The 21044-nt window shown below is 38.8% G+C and overlaps 1 protein-coding gene across 2 annotated transcripts in view; it reads left to right on the forward strand.

The window, feature by feature from the left end:
• The window catches only part of ntrk3a (neurotrophic tyrosine kinase, receptor, type 3a), a 171250-nt gene that overhangs the window by 82003 nt on the left and 68203 nt on the right, over positions 1–21044 (forward strand). Inside the window, exons 8-12 of one of the 2 annotated variants that reach the window (XM_018678568.2) lie at positions 6928–7040; positions 7179–7362; positions 8544–8564; positions 9870–9916; positions 13864–13966. In XM_018678568.2, the coding sequence (XP_018534084.1) occupies positions 6928–7040; positions 7179–7362; positions 8544–8564; positions 9870–9916; positions 13864–13966 (468 nt within the window). The remainder of the gene's footprint in view (positions 1–6927; positions 7041–7178; positions 7363–8543; positions 8565–9869; positions 9917–13863; positions 13967–21044) is intronic. The other variant, XM_018678569.2, reaches the window with a different exon arrangement.

A 21044-nucleotide genomic window follows, 5' to 3' on the forward strand; every position in this document is an offset into this window, starting at 1 on the left:
TTTTCCTGTCACACAGCGATTAAAAAGGCCACAACAGCATCACATCTACAGTATATCATACAGATGCAAATACAAATGCATGCTTCAGCTGTTGAACCCATAGTTCTGATTTTATATGAAATAATTTGTTATTTGTGACAATTATGGAGACCAAGAACTGCCCAAATCCAACAACCTTAACACTAATTAGCTTGACTTCAGTAGCTTGACATTGCCATTATATTTGGCTATATGAGAACCTTTTTTGCCGACTTAACATACATGTTTATTGAAATCACATATTTGCATTTCTGTGAAAAGCTGTTGTGTTTTTTTCATTGTCAACAAATTCCAAGAAAAGACCAAAATTTAACATGTTAGTCCATTGATTGGTTCCCACTGAAGACATAATTCTTTAAAAAAAGCTCACAAATATATAACTATTTTTTGAAAAGTCAGTAATTTCAGCAGGTCACTGTGGTTTTGATCAAGAACAAGAGGAAACAGTGCATTTGTTGAGGACTACTTTTATCTGTGGATTAATTCACTGTTGGTGCTCTGGTGATTATTTGTGGCAGCAGGACGGTGTATGTTGGACTGAGTCAAAATAAACTACAGTATGTGTTCATGGTAATGAAGGAACATGTCACCTAGTGTGTCTCACTGATGTGTTAATAGTTTCTGGACAACAACAGAGCTTTATGGAACAGAGGGATATATCAGGCTTTGGTACACATACTTGCTTGTTCATAGATGCTGGTTTCAGTCCGTTCATGGAATTTGTTGAGAACAAGAAAAAAAAAATATTGATAATCCTACAATATTGTAATAGTACCATAGTTCCATATTATTCTAAATGTACAAAGCGCTTTACAATGGAATGTGTTGAGTTACTTTCATACTCATGTAGCCCTCTTGGTTGCTCCAGCAACAGCATACACATCCTTTTCAGCCAAAATGGCATGCACCTTACTATAGATTTTATTCATGTTTAAAAATATCAGTAACATACACAATTCCAGCTGATGAGCTCTCTGTGTAATGTAACAAACTTTTAATTTTATTCTTCCAGACTGTAGTACATCACAGCTGCAGTGGAATTAGCAATTCACCACAAATGATGGCATGATTATTACACAATACACCGGTAGAAATGATCTAAAGAGACAGTCATTTGTTTAGCAATGCATCTAATCATTAGGTAAAATATGGCCTGAGCCAACTGAGATGGTTCCAACAGAATATATAATTAATCTAGGCAAATATTATACTATATACAGTGCACCATGTTCATGAGCAGTGGATTGTGTAGTTGTATGTTGCAAAAATCTATTCAGTTTTTTGATTTACTCAGTTTAGAGATGTGTCCAATATGTACAGATATGATTGTGTAAAATATTTTTGAAAGAATACAGCATCCCTGTCATACTGCTCTGCAAGCCTGTGCATGACAATGTAACACACTGATGGATGCACATCTATTTTCAGTGCGAGCTCTACCCGCACATCACACATATATCTCTCTACACCTAGAGGCTTGAATTTAAAAACACTAGGGCTCTGAGGAAACTATTTTAAGCTGATCTGTACCGGAACTTAATTTTGTGGGTAAGCAATGTGGGGCAAAATTATGCACACTACCTTCAACTGCAGTCATAGGCTCACTACATTTGATTATTGAACTTCCCTCTTATGAAGTAGTGACAACTATTTAAAGCTTGGATGGTGTAAGTGGCATGACTAGTAGCAAATGACCCATATTACAACATGCTCATCATATTGGCATTCATGCATCTGGACACAATTGCATTGCTTATTGTTTCATGAGAGGTGTAGTGAGCTCACGGGGCATGTGGAGACTGCAGTTCTAATGTAAGTGCTACTTCTCACTAATCTTATTTCTATGTGCAGTGTCCTTGCTACTTCTTGAAAGCACACTAATTGTGCATCATTGCTACAGGTGTTGGCCGGAGTTTTGGGGAGCCCTTTAGCAGCATGCAAGGCTCCAAAAAGCGGAAAATGTTGCAGTCCTGTTACATGTTCCTTTCTGTCTCCCCAGGCCAATGGCACATAATTTCACCTATTCACTCCCTGCACTGAGAACAATGTATTAAAACTTCTGACTGGTAACAGTACAATATGTGTGCTTGATCCCATTCCCACCAACCTCCTACAGGCCATAACTCACGCCATTAACTGCTAATCTTTTTGACTGTTAGTTGGGCAAAATCAGCTATTTGAATATGTCAGCAAGTGCTTTGAAAAATGGGACAGGCATTTTTTGACATTTTATGAAGCAGTTTATCATCAAACATAACTTAATTTAGAAATATGATATAGAAGTATGAGTCAATAAACTATATGCTTGTATATATAAACTGTTATCTTATTGTATTATTATTCATTCAGTGAATGAATGATATCAAGGACACCATAGAGCAGATGATTTTAGAACACAACAAATACTTACCATTTAAGTGTAGTTGGCCCATGTGTACTGTAGACTCAGTGCTAGAGATGCTCTTTTCATACAATAGTGGCAAGATAAAATTAATAGATAAAAAAGAACTGTTGTGGGTCTCAATGCAGTTGCATTACCCACATACAGTGGTGGAATTTTTTTTTTTTCGGACACCCTTAAAATTTTACACAATCTCAAATGTTATCATGAAATATTTGTGTTTCAAAAGGTGTGGCTGCATTAGACAGACACAAACAAATACAAATGATATTTTTCTGTTTATTGTTTACAAAAAAAACTAAAAAAACTAAATTCTTGACAGTTTCAATATGTCAGTTCTCAACATTGTCGGTATCAAAGTCAACAAATATCAGAGAATGTGTTCAAAACTGAACAAAAAACCATCACATCATCAAATTAATATGTAGTAGTCCTGCCATTAGCATGCAGTAGAGCTCTAATCCTGGCTGGCATGTACCCCACAAGCCTTTCACACTGTTGAGGGGTAATCCTGTCCCATTCTTCTTGAATTACTGCTTTTAACTCTTCTAAATTCTTTGGTCACGCTTCGAAACAGACCTTTTGATAATCTACCACAGATTTTCAATGGGGCTCATTTCTGGGGATTGAGCTGGCCACTCTTAAGACCTGGATACAGTGCTCCTGCAGTCAAGTTCTACTGGCCCTGGATGTGTGGCAAGGGGCATTATCTTGTTGAAACATCCAGTTCTGACCTCAACAGAACAGTGCACATGCAGGAGGGAGCTTGTGAGTTTCGAGAATGGCACAATACTTGGTAGAGTTCAGTGTGCCATCACAGACAGTGAGATGACCAACACCAGCAGCACTCATGCATCCCCAAACCATGATACTGCCTCCACCATGCTTGACAGTAGGTACTGTACATGCTGGAGATAATGCTTCGCCTGGCCTTCTGTGTACCCTCACATTATCAGGAGGAGGATAAAGCTGGAAACTGGACTCATCTGACCACAGAATCTTCTTCTAATTCCTGGCTGTCCAGTTCTTGTGTGCTTGGGCCCAACGACGTCGGGCTAACCTCTGTCTCTCATTGATCAGGGGCTTCTTGACAGCCTTGTAGGACCTTAAGCCATGATCTAAAAGTTGGCCACGTACAGTGCGGGTGGAACACTGGACACCAGTTTGGTTTGACCACTGCTGTTGAAGTGATGATGTGATGTCATTCTGTGGTTTTCCCTGCACATGCGGATCAAGATGCTGTCATTTCTTGCTGAAGAAACCCTTGTACGCCCAGATCTTGGTTTGTCTTCCAAGCTGTTGGTTCATCTGAGTGTATCCAACTGCTGAAGGACTGCATCTGCACTTCCTGGCTATCTAGCGGCAGCTGTACCCTTCCTGGCTGAGAATCTGTATCTTCAGGTGTGTTTCCTGCATTAGGTTCCTTGTTTTAACCATTTTTGTCTCTGAAGAACTTTCAAATGTTCTGGCTTCATATAGGCACGAAGCACGGCAACAAAAATTGTGTCTTAATAAAAAGCACGGCCTTCATTAGTGGATCACTGGTACCAAAATGACCCAATACTCAAAATTTCTTATGTTTTTTTATGGAATAATAATCAATTTTAGTTTTTTAGTTTTTAATGGCTTTTTTAGGATTTGTTTAGTGTTTTGGCTGTGACTGTACTAAAAGAAATTGCACTTGAAGACCTAAAAGTGATTCTTAATACAATATTTCACAAATGCATGGGGTGTCCAAAAACTTTTTTCCACCACTGTATATGGATGGTTGTTACACAGCCTGGTTCAGTCTGGAACAAAGAGTAGGTTTGACACTTAAAAGGGAGAGCCCACACACAGAAACATAAGGAATGTTTCCAAGTGTGGAAACTTCAAACTGAGGTGGAAAGGTTGGTGTATTGATAAAAACAAAATGCAACAAAGTGCAATGGACACAGACCTAGCAAAAAAATCATGACGTATGTGAAGCCTGTGTTTTGAACATCCATTAAACTACCAAAAAATAGCAGCAGACAGAGACATCAGATCTGTGTGGAGCAATGAGGAGACTGTAACATTGCTCAAATAGATTCATGAAACAAACAGAATGTCAGATTTCCATTATGTTTTCTACACTGTTTTCCACTGTTTGAGGTTTGACAAATAATGTCATCTTGTCGCACCCTCTGTCGCAGTGCTATGATGGCACTGATGGAGAATTAGTTCTTCCAGCTGTTTACAAATTCAACATGACGATCAAATTCACATGAATGCAGTGAATGGAAATGTGAATTGTTTGCTTTTTCAGTTTCAAAATTCACTTAATTCACTTAAAATTTGTGCTACATTTGAATGGAAACCCACAGGCATGTAGCAGCGACTGCCCTTTCCTATGACCCTTCCAGGTCTCTTTGAGCAAAAATGTGAAGGAGAACTGGGCTTTTGGTCTTACTTCATATAATTACATTGTTGATGTAATTGATGTGCATTTGATTTGTTGATGTACAGTACTGTGCAAAAGTTTTAGGCATTTTTTTTACTCTGATCAGTAGTATCAGGGAGGTGTCTGATCAGTCCCAGATTTATCTGCAGCAGGACAATGAGTCCAATCACACAGTCAGCATCTTAAAGAACTGTTCTCAGAGACAAGAAGAACAAGGAGTCCTGCAACAAAGCTCTGATGTCAACATCAGAGTCAGCCTGAAACTGACACAGTACTGTATCTTTATCACTGCTGTTATTGTGGTGTTTTCCCGAAAAGTTGCCTTCTCTTATTATTTGTCTGTTTTGAAAGTATGACTCTCTTTGTTTGTCAGTGCTGTTGTCTCTGTCTTTGCCTTTGTCTTTGTCTTTGCTGTTCATATCATTTTAAGGGACTTCACAGCAGCAGCAGCAGCAGCAGCTCAGGAACGATGCTCCTGTGCTACATCCTCACTGCTTCTCTGAGTGTGCTCCTCCTGCATTAGCGCCATATATCAACCCACTCAAACACTGACCATGCCATTGTAGTTTTTCAGACGTGAAAGCAGACAACTAGCTGCTGTAGTTACATCCCATTCATCCATGTCTTGGGCTTGCAGCCAATATTGTACTGCTTATTGATTCAGCAGAAAACAGTGAGCCATTCTGTAGTAAGTCACTTCAACAGAGGTAGACTTGTGTGTGCTTTACAAAAAGGCCTTACTGCATGCAGTTGAAAACAAATTGTGATGAATTACTGACAATATCACAGTGAGTTGATGCCATTTTCATAATACGGCAAATACAGGACAGGCATTCAGGGTTTTTCATGTATGTGATTACATGTTGCAAACAGAGCTGAGTGGCAGAGTTTGTTTTTATGTTCTCTGGCAAAACCAAATGCAAGAAGATAAACGGGGTGCAAACATTAATGCAGACAAACCTACTTAAATGGGTAGTACAGCAGAAAATGGCACTGCTGAAAATGGTGAAACTGAACCAGAACAGTAAAGCTGTGGACTGTAAAACCAAACAATGAGGTCAAAGATGCTATAAAGCTCTGTAGATGTGTGAGGAACTGCAGAGTTGGTGATCATTTTCTGTGGGTTTGTCTGTATTAGTCACATCTTTCACATTACGCATTGTCCTTTGATCCTTCATCATAAATATATTCTTCTTTCAGAACACTAAAGTTGTCATACTGTGTGAGACTTAAAATAAGAAGCATGGGTTTGTTGGAACCAAATCTTACACTTATATTTTTGATAGACATTTTTTATTCAAAGCAAGCGAGAGACAACATTAAAGCATCAGTGCAGTAGGAGACCTTGAAGTTGGAACTAAGTGCAAAGAGATCAAGTAAAGAAGTACAAGTTTAAATGGCTGTTTGAGGGTTATAAAGTTGGTTTTAGAGTTAGGGTCAGAATTAGGTGTAGGTAAGGAGTAGGGTCAAGGTAGGTGTCAGGGATAGACTTGTGATTTTTAAGGTTAGGGTAAGGGGCTAAGGAATGCATTATGTTAATCACTGGTCCCCACAAAGATAAGTGTACAAAGATGTGTGTGTGTGTGTGTGTGTGTGTGTGTGTAAGATTCATTTGTGGTGGAATGACTAATAAGTGCGATCCTCTTTCTCTGGTGCTGGTTTGAATTTCTCACAGTCAGCTGTGGTAAGACGATGACACTGTTGCAGCAAACAGCAAATTGTGTTTGCAGTCAGACACACTTTTGTCAGTCAACAGAGAGAAATACGAGAACAGGAGCACACACACTCACACACTTCAAATCGATTGGAACAGATTGTGATGAGACCAGCATATTAAAATGATAATCGAGGTGTCTCTCCTTTATGTCTCTGTACTTTCTCTCCTCTGGTCCTTTAATGTACTGCACCAGTACACCAAATGTAATGACAGACAATATTAGCTTCACTATACTGCAAACACATATTGACGAGTGTAAAAAAATAATATCTTTTACTGTCTTCCTGTGTTTCAATTACAAAATGAAACCGTGTTCATGTGTCCCTCTGTTCTCTTTTGTCTCTTCAGTTCCTCCCTCTATTGTGAAGCTGAGGGAGCCAGAACGCCGACATGACACATGCATAGAGTTCACTGTTAGAGGTTCTCCCCACCCGACCTTACGATGGTTCTACAGAGAAAAGGTGCCTTTGATTCATATATGTGTGTGTGTGTGTGTGTGTGTGTGTGTGCGTGGTCACATTTACATATGTATTAGGTCTTGACCTGGGTTTCATGATAGGATGTCTCTGTTTGTTGCTCTTCTGTCACTCCCCACACAGGAAATTTCCCACACTGAGTATGTGCGTCCTGATATGGATATTTACCAGGACTACATAGAGGGCTGCTTAACCTTCAAAAACCCAACACACCACAACAATGGCAACTACACTTTGGAGGCCACCAACTATCTGGGTGTAGCCACCAGTACTGTGTATGGGCATTTCCTCGACAAGCCCTTTGATGGTAAGTGTGGAATCTCTGGTGCATGCTGAGGCCATGGCATAGTATCTAAATTACTTTATCTATAGTGATTCCTCTCAAATGAAACAATCAAAAATGTACAAGTCTTCTAACATACCACAGCAGGAGATGAGGGTTTGTGTTTGACCTGTGTACAGTTGGTTGTGAAACATAACATCACTGTAGTGTGAAACAGTCCTATCATAGTGATTCTGAGGATGTTCTATAAACTAGTATTTATTAACTGTTTAGATATATGTAAGGTTTACATGCAGTTGCCATAAAAAGTACCAATCTCCACCATCCCATCAGATTCTGTCATATTTCATTCTGTTAGAACATGGGACCATGAGGCATTTTACTGACATATCAAAGAAAAGAAAAATGTGATCACATGTCTTTTCACCACCTCATTTTGACCAGATTTGAAGTCACTGTCTCCTTAAAACACATTCTTAAAAAAAGTGCGGTTAATATTCTCCTTAATATTCTCCACTTTAAAATATTATTTTTTTTATATTTATACATTTTGTTTAATAAGTTTATTGAACAAAACCTAGACCATTGCAGCTTATTCTACAGGTATATTTGTACCATCCTCACAGGTCTCCTGTCTCACTATTCCTCTGTTTTCTGAGCAGTTAACACTCTGACAGAGGAGGTCATATGCATACAGTAGATACTGTAGAAATAATTGTTTAAAAATAATGTCATTGAATCTAATCTGGGGCTTAGGCTGCTCTGGTCCACCCTCAGGTTGACACAGTGTCACAGCACTCTGTTCCCACAGGAATCAGATTCTCCCTGTGATGTCAGCCTCTTATCAGCAGCACTCTGACTGTGCACCAGATGATGTGGTGAAATAAAGCTTATATTTAGTCTAAGTGTAAATGAGATGTAGAGAATAAAGAATGTCTATATTTAAACAAGAGGTGATGATCTCGTTAATGGTGCTACTTGTTGTGTTTTGCTCTTTTCACACCTCACACCCATGCTCTGTTTCTGGTTTTACACATGCTTCTCTTTAACAATCTTCTAGCTTCTCACCATTTCAATTTTCACCCCTTACTATTCCTTTTTTCATACACACTCAAATATGTATGTGGTCCGCTTTTCCTTTTCTGTTCCGTATATTTTACACTATCTTTTCTGTCTTTCCCTTTCGTCCCTTTCCTCTCTCACAGATCCTGAAGATTATGATTTTGGTAAGCGCTTTTTATAAGAATTTCATTACAGATTGATGGTAATATTTACTTAAGTCCTGTACTTAACAGTTTTAAAGTACCTCTACATAACTTGAGTTCTATTTCAATGCTACATTAGGTGGTTGAACGACCCAACAGTGTATAAAGTCGTTACAATTAGCATCTATTAATTCATGAACCTTTAACATTTAAATGTTCACTAATTTATACATCTTCTTAATAATTCACCAATGTAATATATACACTCACTGGTCATTTTATCTGGTGCACCTATGAAATCTCATGCAGTCCAATGCAGTAGCTCAAGTTCTACAAGCAATGCCTGCAAAACTCAGTAATAAACATCCAATCAGCACTTTATTGTCCATTCTGAAATCATTTTCTGCTCACCACAGTTGTAAAGAGTGGTTGTCTCTGTTAATGTACCCTTTCTGCTCCAACCAGTCTGACCACTCTCCTCTGTCCTGTCTTATCAACAAGGCCTTTCCAACTGCAGAACAGAAGAAATACTCAAACCTGTCTGGCACCAACAGTCATGCCAAAGTCTCTGAGATAACATTTTTTGATGTTTGATGTGAACATTAACTGAAGCTCCTGACCTCTATCTGCCTCTATCGACCTCTATCTCTGTATGCATTGCACTGCAAGCAGGTGTTCCTAATAAAGTACTCAGTGAGTGTATGTAAAATGAATACCTCTCTGATAATATCAAACAAATCTGAACATTATTACCTCTTTAAAGTTCAAATTTATGGCTCAGCTGTTACAGAGAGTTAATAATAATATTCTGAAGGGGACAGTTCTGCATAAGTTTTACTGTTGATACATTATGTACACAGATATTATGTTTTGAATGACTTTGGATGCAAGATTTGAGACAGTTGAGAGTCCAGCTCAAATACTGGATATTTGAAGCTAATACTGATAGATACTTTCTAATGATAAATATCCAGGATATGTTTTTTTTCAAGATATTTGTTAATAAATATAATCAAGTAAATATATTTTACAGTTGAACAATTCACTTAACACTAACCAGTGAGTAACAACACATAAAACACAGCTGTATTAAACTTTGTTTTTTTAAACAAACATAATGCCGCCAATAGATCTCCAAGTTATATGCATATTACCTCTCTGTGTCTGCAACTCTTTGTCCATACTGCTTTATTACTGATCTCAGTAGCTCTGTAGTTTATTATATGCACTGTTTTCAGCCTCTGCATTTTCCCAGCAGAAGCAGCAGGGCAGTAAACTCTTGTGATTTTCTAACCTAGCCTGAATCTCCTTGTGTTTTTCTACCAGAAACCCCAACTACAGAGACTCACAAACCTGAGGAAGATACTTTTGGGGTAAGTGACTGAAATATTGAATATGCTGAATGTTTGGCTGAGATTTTGGCTTGTGTTTCTTCAGTTTTTCCTCAGTCACCCAGGTAAAGGAACAAAGCCAATACTCAAAAGGTCATATTTACAGCAAGGGCTGGAAAGCTTAAATTTCTAAATGCAAGAGTTGTTTTGTTCTTGTTTCTACATGAAATGATAAAATGACGAAGGTGCTTGTTGTTGAGGGCCTGCCAGGGGGTTTTCAAAGAAAAGTCTCAGTTAACTTCTTAGTTAACTAGTACTTGATAGAAGAAATTACCACTTTACATTCACATTCACAATATCACATTACTGCTCAATTTTTATGTCTTAACTGTTTGTCTGTGTGTAAACTCTGAGAGAATACAGTGGTGGAAAAAAGTTTTCGGACACACTTAAAATTTTACACAATCTCAAATATTGTCATGAAATATTTGGGGAAAAATCTAATTTCTGTGTTTCAAAAGGTGTGGCTGCATTAGACAGACACAAAGAAATACAAATTATTTTTTTGTTTATTGTTTACAAGAAAAACTAACAAAACTAAACTCTTGACAGTTTCAATATGTTAGTTCTCAACATTGTCGGTGTTAAAGACAACAAATATCAGAGAATGTGTTCAAAACTGAACACAAAATAAATAAACCATCACATCATCAAATTAATATTTAGTAGTCCTGCCATTAACATGCAGTAGAGCTCTAATCCTGGCTGGCATGTTCCCCACGAGCCTTTCACACTGTTGAGGCGTAATCTTGTCCCATTCTTCTTGAATTACTGCTTTTGCTTTTTCTAAATTCTTTGGTTTATGCTTTGAAACAGACCTTTTGATAATCCACCACAGATTTTCAGTGGGGCTCATTTCTGGGGATTGAGCTGGCCACTCTAAGACCTGGATACAGTGCTCCTGCAGCCAAGTTCTACTGGCCTTGGATGTGTGGCAAGAGGCATTATCTTGTTGAAACATCCAGTTCTGACCTCAACAGAACAGTGTACATGCAGGAGGGAGCATGTGAGTTTCGAGAATGGCACAATACTTGGCAGAGTTCAATGTGCCATCACAGACAGTGAGATGACCAACACCAGCAGCACTCCTGCATCCCCAAACCATGATACTGCCTCCACCATGCTTGACAGTAGGTACTGTACATGCTGGAGATAATGCTTCGCCTGGCCTTCTGTGTACCCTCACATTATCAGGAGGAGGATAAAGCTGGTAACTGGACTCATCTGACCACAGAATCTTCTTCCAATCCCTGGCTGTCCAGTTCTTGTGTGCTTGGGCCCAATGACGCCAGGCTAACCTCTGTCTCTCATTGATCAGGGGCTTCTTGACAGCCTTGTAGGACCTTAAGCCATGATCTAAAAGTTGGCCATGTACAGTTTGTTTGACCACTGCTGCTGAAGCTCCTGTGATGTCATTCTGTGGTTTTCCCTGCACATGCAGATCAGGATGTGGTCATTTCTTGCTGAAGAAACCCTTGGATGCCCAGATCTTGGTGTGTTTTCCAAGCTGTTGGTTCATCTGTATTTCTGCAGAGTGTATCCAACTGCTGAAGGACTGCATCTGCACTTCCTGGCTATCTAGCGGCAGCTGTACCCTTCCTGGCTGAGAATCTGTATCTTCAGGCATGTTTCCTGCATTAGGTTCCTTGTTTTAGCTATTTTTGTCTCTGAAAAACTTTCAAATGTTCTGTCTTTATATAGGCATGAAGCATGGTCACAAAAATAGTCTTTTAATAATAAGCACCACCTTCATTAGTGGATCACTGGTACTAAAATGACCCAATACTCAAAATTTCTTATGTTTTTTATTTTAATTTTCTAATGGCTTTTTTTTAGGATTTGTTTAGTATTTTGGCTGTGACTAAAAGAAATTGCACTTGAAGAGTGATTCTTAATACAATATTTCACAAATGCATGGGGTGTCCGAAAACTTTTTTCCACCACTGTATATCATCCTAATGAACATTACTTTCAGGTACCAGTGATGTATAAAGGAACACAGAAGAAAGGAGAGGAAAAAATATCTGAAAATTTAGTTGAAGAGGCTGAGGGTGCTATTTTAATCTGGGCCTTTTCTTCTCCTCTACTCACTATCAGCCATTTCCTTCTATCTGCTGAAATCCCCTGGTGGCTAGTGAGCCTGAGAGTTGGTTAGAAATGTAATTGAGTTCATCTTTTTCCTGTAATTGACTGGGAAATGATAACCGGCAAGGCTGAGGTTGTGAAGGAGCTTTGTGGCTTAGTGTATGTGTGATAATTTTTCTTTCACATATTGAAAGAAATGTCTGTGTCCACATGCTTGTATTCATGCAACTTTGAATTCAAGAGTATGTGTGTATGACATACAGATGTTGTCATATGGAATGATGAATAAAAATATGAAAAAAAAAAAGTTAACATACACCACTTGTCAAAAGGTTTAGAACACCCCAATTTTCCAGTTTTTATTTATGTTTAAGCAGTTCAACTCCAGCTGTAAACTGCCCAAGGTGAAAAAAGGGTTACGTCACCAATACCTGAAGAATCCGGTAAGTTTTTTAGAAAACAGGCCTTTTTCAGGGAGTAAGAAATTGAAAAGAATTGAAAGTTAATGCAAACAGTTACTACAGGTGTCCCACCTTTTGGTGATTACACACAATCTCTCTGTCAGTTCAATTGCACTGTTGGAACAAACTGTGTTACTACACCCTCTGATACATTATTAGGGGAATACTGTTCTGCAGTAAGTAATACTGTGCATTGCTATGAGAGTGGTGACAAAAGACATGTAACCAAGAAAGACAGACCGGTTCGTCCTATAGCAGGATAATGACCCAAAACATTAGAAGAAAACACTAGACATTACAGGCTTTAAATGATGGAGGACCAGCACAGTCTCCAGACTGGGGCTGCTCTGGGATCAATTGGACCCACTCAAATGGAAAGCAAAATAGCCTACAAGTGAAACATATTTGTGGGAACATATGTAACAGTGTGAGAACAAACTTTTCAAGCAATATTAGATTTCTATTATAGAAAGAACGTCAGAAGTATGTTCAGCTGCTAGATGAGTCAGAAATTTCTATTAAATTTAGTTCAACAATGAGCTTGATTTCTTGTTTTTGAAATCTCGTTTAGACACTGAATTATTTAGATAAAGATAACAGCTGGAAAAATTGAGGTGATCTAAAACTTTCCTATTAGGAACCCTAATCTACACTACATGATACGAGAGTGTTGGACAGAACTAACAATATACTTTTGTTAAGTTAGTTTGTTGGGTGATGCTAAAGGAAGGTCATAGAGTACATCAAAAACAATCATCCCCACAGGAGCATTAATGTGCTTGGCAAATGTAATACCTTTCATCCTGTCAATTTTAATTCTTGCATACATGGCTAAATACCACTGTGTTCATTTTCCATTGCCTTAAATGAATGTATTAATTCTGGGCCCACAAAACAAACACCACACATGAGAAACATCATAGAGTCTACTCAACAAATTCCTTTCCCGACCATCCTCTCATACCAAACCGCAAGGTTATAGTTAGTCTCTTCTTTGAATAACAAATTCCAGCAAGAACAATTAACAATAAGCATATCTCAAACACTGAGATAGTACAATCTTAAAGACTGTACTATCCTGATGAATTATTACAAAAGATGAATCAACAGTGATTCAGCAATTTTACACATACATTTCAATAAATTCTACCACAGTCCAAATGGTGTGCACTCTGTACAGTAAATCCCATTTCAGTGATTATAAAATGGCATTATGTTATATTATTACATTTCAAATTTTTACTTGAGCGTGTTCAAAATGGAAAGTGACTCATCTACTGTGGAAAGTCACTGTCCTGTCTTTAATTCTTAAGGTGTTTGTCACATACTTCCTGTTATATAAGCACAGGACGTGTGTACCTGTGATGTTTTGCCTGATTCTAGGTCTCCATAGCTGTGGGCCTGGCAGGGTTTGCCTGTGTGATGCTGGTGGTTCTCTTCCTTCTCATCAACAAGTATGGCCGACGCTCCAAGTTTGGCATGAAAGGTAGGAAGCCAGTATCTCTCAATTTCTTTGCACTCTCTCTCTCTCTGAAGATTTGCAATGTGTTTAATAGGCTTGAAGTGTGTGACTTGAATAAAGCTTAAAGATGTGAAGGTCAGTACCAGTACTCGTGGGTTAAAAGGGTGAAACTGTCAGCTTTGCCAGTATCTTCATAGTATTCAGCCATTCAAGCATAGCATGGTGGACTGAATTGACAGAAGGGGTAATGTCAGGAAGAAAAGGTTACAGAATGATTATGAGATGTAAAGACAGAAGGATGAAAAGCATGAAGGCAGGAAGCAACTGAGGAAGGATCAGAGAACAGACCAAACTGTGCAGCACTAGTTGTTGCTCTACCACTAAACAGAGCCCACAGTCAGTTACAGAGGAGAAAAAAAAAAGAATTAGCATCTGTTGTTTGTTCTAATGCCTAAAAGATCTACAGCTGTATGATTGTCCTGACAAGGACCTCCAGCAGCCATTTGTGATTTGTGACTCTTCTCTAACTGGAACAAAGGTAATATCACATTATTAGACAGCTGCAGAACTTCTCAGCGAAGACGTCAGGGTGGATGATTTTTACTGGTGGTAGATCAGTGGTTGTATGACTTATTTCTGTTATAGTGACCTGTAACATTGTGGAGGGCATTGACAAATCGAGTCAAGTCAATTTTATTTATAGCCATCATCACCTTGAACTCTCACACACAATGACCCCCACCATCAACATAACATAGACTGTGCAACATGCCTCACTCTGTGCACTTTAATATTTAACTATTTAACTGTACAACCGTCCTGTGTAATACAACACACCTGTGCAGTACATTCACATTCACACTTATACCTCATTGTATATAGAGTTGCACTGTTTTTTATATCTTTTATATATATTTTGTTTCTGCATATTTTGTATGTTTGCACTGAAAAGGAGAAGCTTTCCAATCTCGTACTTTTAGTATAATGACAACAAAGGGCATTCTATTCTATTCCATTCTATTCTACTCTTAACCCTGTTTTTACCTTACCTTCAACCTGCCAAACTAACAGATGGAGGTGTGTCCACTGCTTTGACAAGATTTAAGAAATTATAAAAGGGACAAGATGCTGATAGAACACTGGTAGAGAGCTTCTATACATTTCTGTATGATGCAAGTTATACTGTGTACTTTAATGAAATACAATTCCTCCAGGGAAAGTAAACCGAGCACCTGGACCTGTAGCAGTGCACCACTGCACATTCTCAGCTGAATGACTATAGAACATCTGATGGAACAATGGAAGATTAAAGCAGCAGCATGAAGCATCACTTACTGCCCCCCTCAGCTGGCAGCTAGGGCTGAGTGTTTGCAGACTTTAAAACTCAGAGATGGTGAAAGTAAACTGCCCACAGCACGCTCATGTTTACCAATCCAACTACTCTGAGATGGCTCATATGGGCAGATACAAAAGGGATGAGAGAAGGAAAGGATCTAGTGCTGATGAGTCAAGTTTTCTCTGGAAGGAACAGACAGTTTGGCTTTAGCTCCTCGGTTTCATTTTTCATTGTGTTTTGGTGAAAAAGATTTCCTGCGACAGCTCAGACTTACAGAATTTCATCTAGGCAAATATGTATATGCACACACACACCCACACACGTGTATGTGTGTGGATGTGTGTGTGTATGTTTGTGTAGCAGGAGCTTCAGCCATAAAGACTGCTCAAATGGCTTGTTTCAATAACAGTGACTCACGTGACCATGATATTTGTTAGTGTGACATGTAAGGAAGAACAGAGGAGCAAAAACCATAGGCACTGGTCTACAGAGATGTAGAAAAAAGTGTGGTGGTAAGATGAGTCATCCTTCATCATATCAGTCTTCATCATATTTTCAACAAGTGTCTGAGTGCATGCGTGACGTACACCAAGAGAACAGTGGGAGGCATTTTTCTGGCATGGTTTGGCGACCACTTGTCCTCTTAGAGGGGAGGGTCACTGTGAATAACTACGAAAGTGTTCCAAGTGATCACCTATATCCTATGATGAAAATTTTTTTTTCCTGATGAGAGTGGTCTTCTCCAGGATGACACAAGGGGTCATTGAATGGTTAGATGAGTATGAAAGGACAGCACTCTCAACCACCATCATCAAAACACCAAATGAGGGAATATCTTTTGGAAGAATGGTGCTCCATCCCTCCAGTAGAGTAATTTTAATTAATTTTTTAATCTGTCACCTGTTTTGGTTACGATTAGGAGTTTACTTTAGCCAGTGTAGGCTGGCTTTTATCCAACAGCAGCTGATGAAAATATCTATCCATCCATCCATTATCTATACTGCTTATCCTTAAGTGTCAGGTTTCACTGTGCCACCCTGATGAAACTATCAACAGCCAAAATGTCAGATGGAAAATATGACAAATAAATAAGTTCATTTATAACATATTAAACATTCTAATATTGTGTGACATAGAATATGTTTCCAAGACAACCAAGATAAACTTTTATTATGCAAAAGATTGGGTTTTCCTCTGCTGCTTTATTATATGTCTTTTCATGTCCAGTAGTTGGCCTAGTATATGGCCATATTGGCTGTCAAAAAAAGTGTAGTATTAATTCTAGTCTGTGTATATATAAACTCAGAGCGCTATAATGATGAGCATGACAGGACTCTTGTAGCAGTGGTACTGCTATGCCAGTGTAAAATGTTTACCATGTGACTCAGTATAACACTGGTAATTTCACCTCTCATCAATATTTTTTTAGCTGGTCCCTCATCAGTGACAGGACTTTAATTGTTTGTGCCATTAGCATAACAAGTAAACAAGTAAACAAGTAAAATTATGGAAGACATATAGGGATCTTCTAAATATAAACAGTGGTTCTCTGTGTTAAAAGCTTTTCACAGCATGTGTTGGGAACTCATGTTAATACACACACATGCACACACACACACACACACACACACACACACACACAGACCCCATGTCTTAAGGGCACACACACAGAAACACCATATCAACCATCTGTTGATTACATCCATCTGTCCATTTAGTGCCGCCTTCCAGCCAATCCACATTACTGCCTGTAGGGTGAGTGTGCACTTCCAGGCATGCGCACACACATGCATACACACACACACACATACACACACACACCCATAAGGCTGACATTTGACTTGCGGCACGCACAGAGATGAAGTGTGTTGATATGGAGTCTCAACCACTCAAAATGGATGCTTTTTAAAGAAGATGGAGCCAAGCAAAAATCTGATGATTCCATTAAGTCTCCATAAATCCTCCTCTTCATACACTCTGTTCCTCTGCTTGAGGAGGAAATTACATCTCTGTTTTCTCCTCAGAAGGAATATTGTCAACTTAATCACACTGTAATCTGCTTTTAGATCCAACAGTCTTTTAATGTCCAGAGAGGACTGAGTGATGTCTATCTGTTTGTCTGCCAGTGTTTGTCTCTCTCTCTCTCCATCTTTCTGTCTCTTTGAGGCTTTATTGACACGATAGTATCTGTCTTCTGGAGTTGAAGTCTATAATGCATCAGGCTCTACTGGTGTATCTGCACTCAGACTCAACAGTTGATAGAGTGAATGAGCAAGAACTGCCAAAGACAAGGGCACTTCTATACCGAGTGCTTTGGATTTATACAATATATTATAGTATACCATACTTTATTTCAGTGCACTTGAAGGGATGTTGGGTTGAGGAGAAAAAAAAGAAAATAGCAATTTTGCCAACTACCCACTGTGGTCCCCACCTACCACCCATCCACCAAATTTGTTACCAGTCCAGGACCCCTTAGAGAGCGATGATCAACCTTCAGGTCACAGGAAAGTGGCTGTCGTGTTTTTTGTTGAATTCGCTGGTTCCACTTTTTCAAATTGATGGCTGACATGGCCCCTGTTGCTGCTGCAGAATCCACACTGTAGGAACTTTCAAGACAACAATCAAACTCCAGCATTACATACATTCCATTCCATTACATAGCTCGTTGGTGTGACAACTGAGAGTCTCTTCGCTGAGTCCTCTGGCCCATCTCAGGGAAAAGGCTTTGAGTGTTTTAACCATTTTTTTGACTGAATCAATGGCTGTGTGGTCATTGCCATCATTGCCATCTGCCATCAATTAGGATTTTATTGACCATTCTAATTCTTTCTGGAAAAGGAAATATCTATGTAGGAGAGACAATTTTCATCTCAGTGGAAAGGTCACTAAAGCTGCTCACAGCCAAACTCAAATCCCACACTAGCAGTTTGAGCCTGGGCTTAATGCTCCCACACAGATTGTGAGAAATATGAAAATTGTCATACTGAATAAAAAGTAGTGATCAGCAGTTCATTTAATAGCCTTTTAAACCCAAATTGAGCCCCAACATATATATAGTCATGGCCAGATCAATCTGCTGGGGCTGCCTGGGCAAAAATTAGTTCTCTGCTAGGGTCTGCATCGTGTGTAATGTGTGTGTATATGCCTATACTGAAGTGTTCAGTGGTACTAGGTATCCAATTTGGGAATTTGATGAAATAAAAATTAATTCAGGAATATGCACTATATTAGCATAATATCAGCTGAAATAATGAAGGTTTCAAAATTATTTTATGGAGACAGGCCTTTAAGATCAGTTATAAAGCAAAACCCACCTTAATGTCATGTGATGGGTAGGAAAGGTAGGCCTCTGCCAGTACAAAAATTTAATTAAATACTCATTTTCATTGAGCCTCGCTTCACTGTGTCTGTATCTATGACTACGATCCAAACTTCATTCTTGACCTTGAGGACAGGAGATAACAAAATCAGGAACAGGCACCCCAAAGTCCACTCACTTGCTTCTCTTGAACATTTAGATTATATCACGAGATCCTCCCCAGCAGAATTAGAGAATTAGAGAATGACAGAGACAAGTAAAAGGGTAAATAGAGTTTGTTTTGTTCTGATTGTTGAAATACTTCTCAGAGAGGGGGTGTAATTCATTTTGCTATTCTAAGCATTGAGATGAATCATGGTGCCATGCTATTAGAGCATCAACTGACCTGAGTTGAGTGGACAGAAGTCAACTGATTTAAAGTGGTAGAATCAGAAGGGACATTAGAGGAGAAAAAGAAGTGCAGGGAAAAGTGAAGCAGTGAGAAGAAGGTGAGGAGGAGGAGAACTGAAAAAAACATTTGAGGCTGCTGAGGGATGCAGGACATCACTTCAGAGTTTATCTGCAGCTCCTCTTACAGCTTACAGCCCGGGAATTACATAAACTCTGTACTTTTTATATCTTCATCTAACTGTAACATCACTTCAGCTTGGGTCACATATTTAGGCCTTTTCTTGGAGATGTTTAGGGCCTCACTGCCAGGCAATGAAAGGTTGAAATGTTTTTACTATTTTCTTTCCTGTGGCAACTGCGTGAGTGGCTAGCCTGAGGCAAAACAGACTAGCTAAGGATATTGCCCAAGGCCAGCTGGACTGTGAAATACCACTAGAAGAAAGATTAGAATACAGCAGTGGAGCTGAGGAGGCCATCATTAAAACATTCAGAAGCTCTAACATCTTTGAAATCACAGCTTGTCTGGTTTTGCAGCCTCACAGACTCAATTTTCTTATTAGAGCCTCTTAATTAACTTCATCTCTAATTATCACCAGGTCAGAAGACTAGAGAGTGACTGAAAAGAGTATCATACAACCTAATATGCAAGCTGCTATCAAAGCTGTTACTGTGACAGGCAACAATACTGCATTGAAAGGTCATGAAAGTGTGCAGACATTAATCCTCATTGTCAGTGTGTGAGCAGCAAGTGTTGTATATTTTAGCAGACCTCCATGCACCAGAGCTCGTAAGATGTGGCCTCAAACAGATGTCTGTTCACTGGACTCCAAAGCAGTAAAATCAGTTTTTTGTGAACCCACATTTTAAAGATGCTGTTTATTTTTTCACTGTACAATGTACTGGACTGCCTCAGTCTTTCACTGGTTTTAAGTAGGATGTAATCAATTTCATGCTCTGTGTTTCTTTGCTGGGTGGTAATGAATATATATATATATATATATTCTGAATATGAAAATGCTCAATTTGTTAACTAGAACATGCAGTATGAGACAAAAGGAACACAAGGAGGCAGATTCACAATCTGTTTCAAGCTTGTTATGTGCAAGCTGGTTTGAGTTATGGTGATGAGTTAAGAGGCTGCGGTAGCCGCGATGACTATGTCCGTGGGGTCTAAGGTTTCCTCATAGCTGAAATGCAACTCTTCAAAAATGTAAGTGGATGTCAGGGCTACTGCACCCCCAGACATATCACTGAAACAGCAATCCAGTACTACAGGTGTGATAACTTTCACACAGACTGCCGTTCAGTTTCATCTGAAACCAATAGTTCATGTTGTTTCTTTATCCAGGACTGCTCCACAACCTTAACCCGTTTAATCGCAAATTTTTCCTTTTTTTCACTCCTTAGACCTCCCTAACACATAATATGAATGAATTTTTTCATTTCATGTTGGTTATATTAGTGAAAATATAGGTTTTATACTCAACAATTGTTGCCGGTGGGAAACCGCATAGACTAAATTTACACAAATTCTTCAATTTGAGCTATTTATACATATAAAAACAAGAATACCACATGTGTAACATATTATAACTAGATCAGGAGGTGCTCCTAGCATTTCCATTACAAACATTCTGCTCATATAATCACTGCACTTTATCACACTGAATGAAGTATTGCATTAAGAACACATTATTATCCAACACAAGTAAACACAAGTGGTTAAAGAGAAAAGAGAAAGTGGAGGAGAGAGCACCTTGAAAGAAGGTGAATGCTCTGGTGGCATTCTGTCATGTATTTCTCTCCTCATTCTTTGCTTTGTTATTTCTGACTCTCTCTCTCTCTTTCGATCTCTCTATGCCCCAGATCATACTACCATCTGCTCTGGTGTTTTATTAAAAACCAAACAGACTCCTCAGGGCCTGCTTTACTTATTCACACCCAAAAACTCACTAACACTGGCTCAAGCTGCATATCTGGGATCAGTTTCTGGTCTCTGTGCCCGACAGAGATTGCAGAGATTTAGGATTTAGTTTTAGTGTTTGTATTTGTTT

This window comes from Lates calcarifer, linkage group LG10 (assembly GCF_001640805.2).
Source record: "Lates calcarifer isolate ASB-BC8 linkage group LG10, TLL_Latcal_v3, whole genome shotgun sequence".
Lineage (NCBI taxonomy): Eukaryota > Metazoa > Chordata > Actinopteri > Centropomidae > Lates > Lates calcarifer.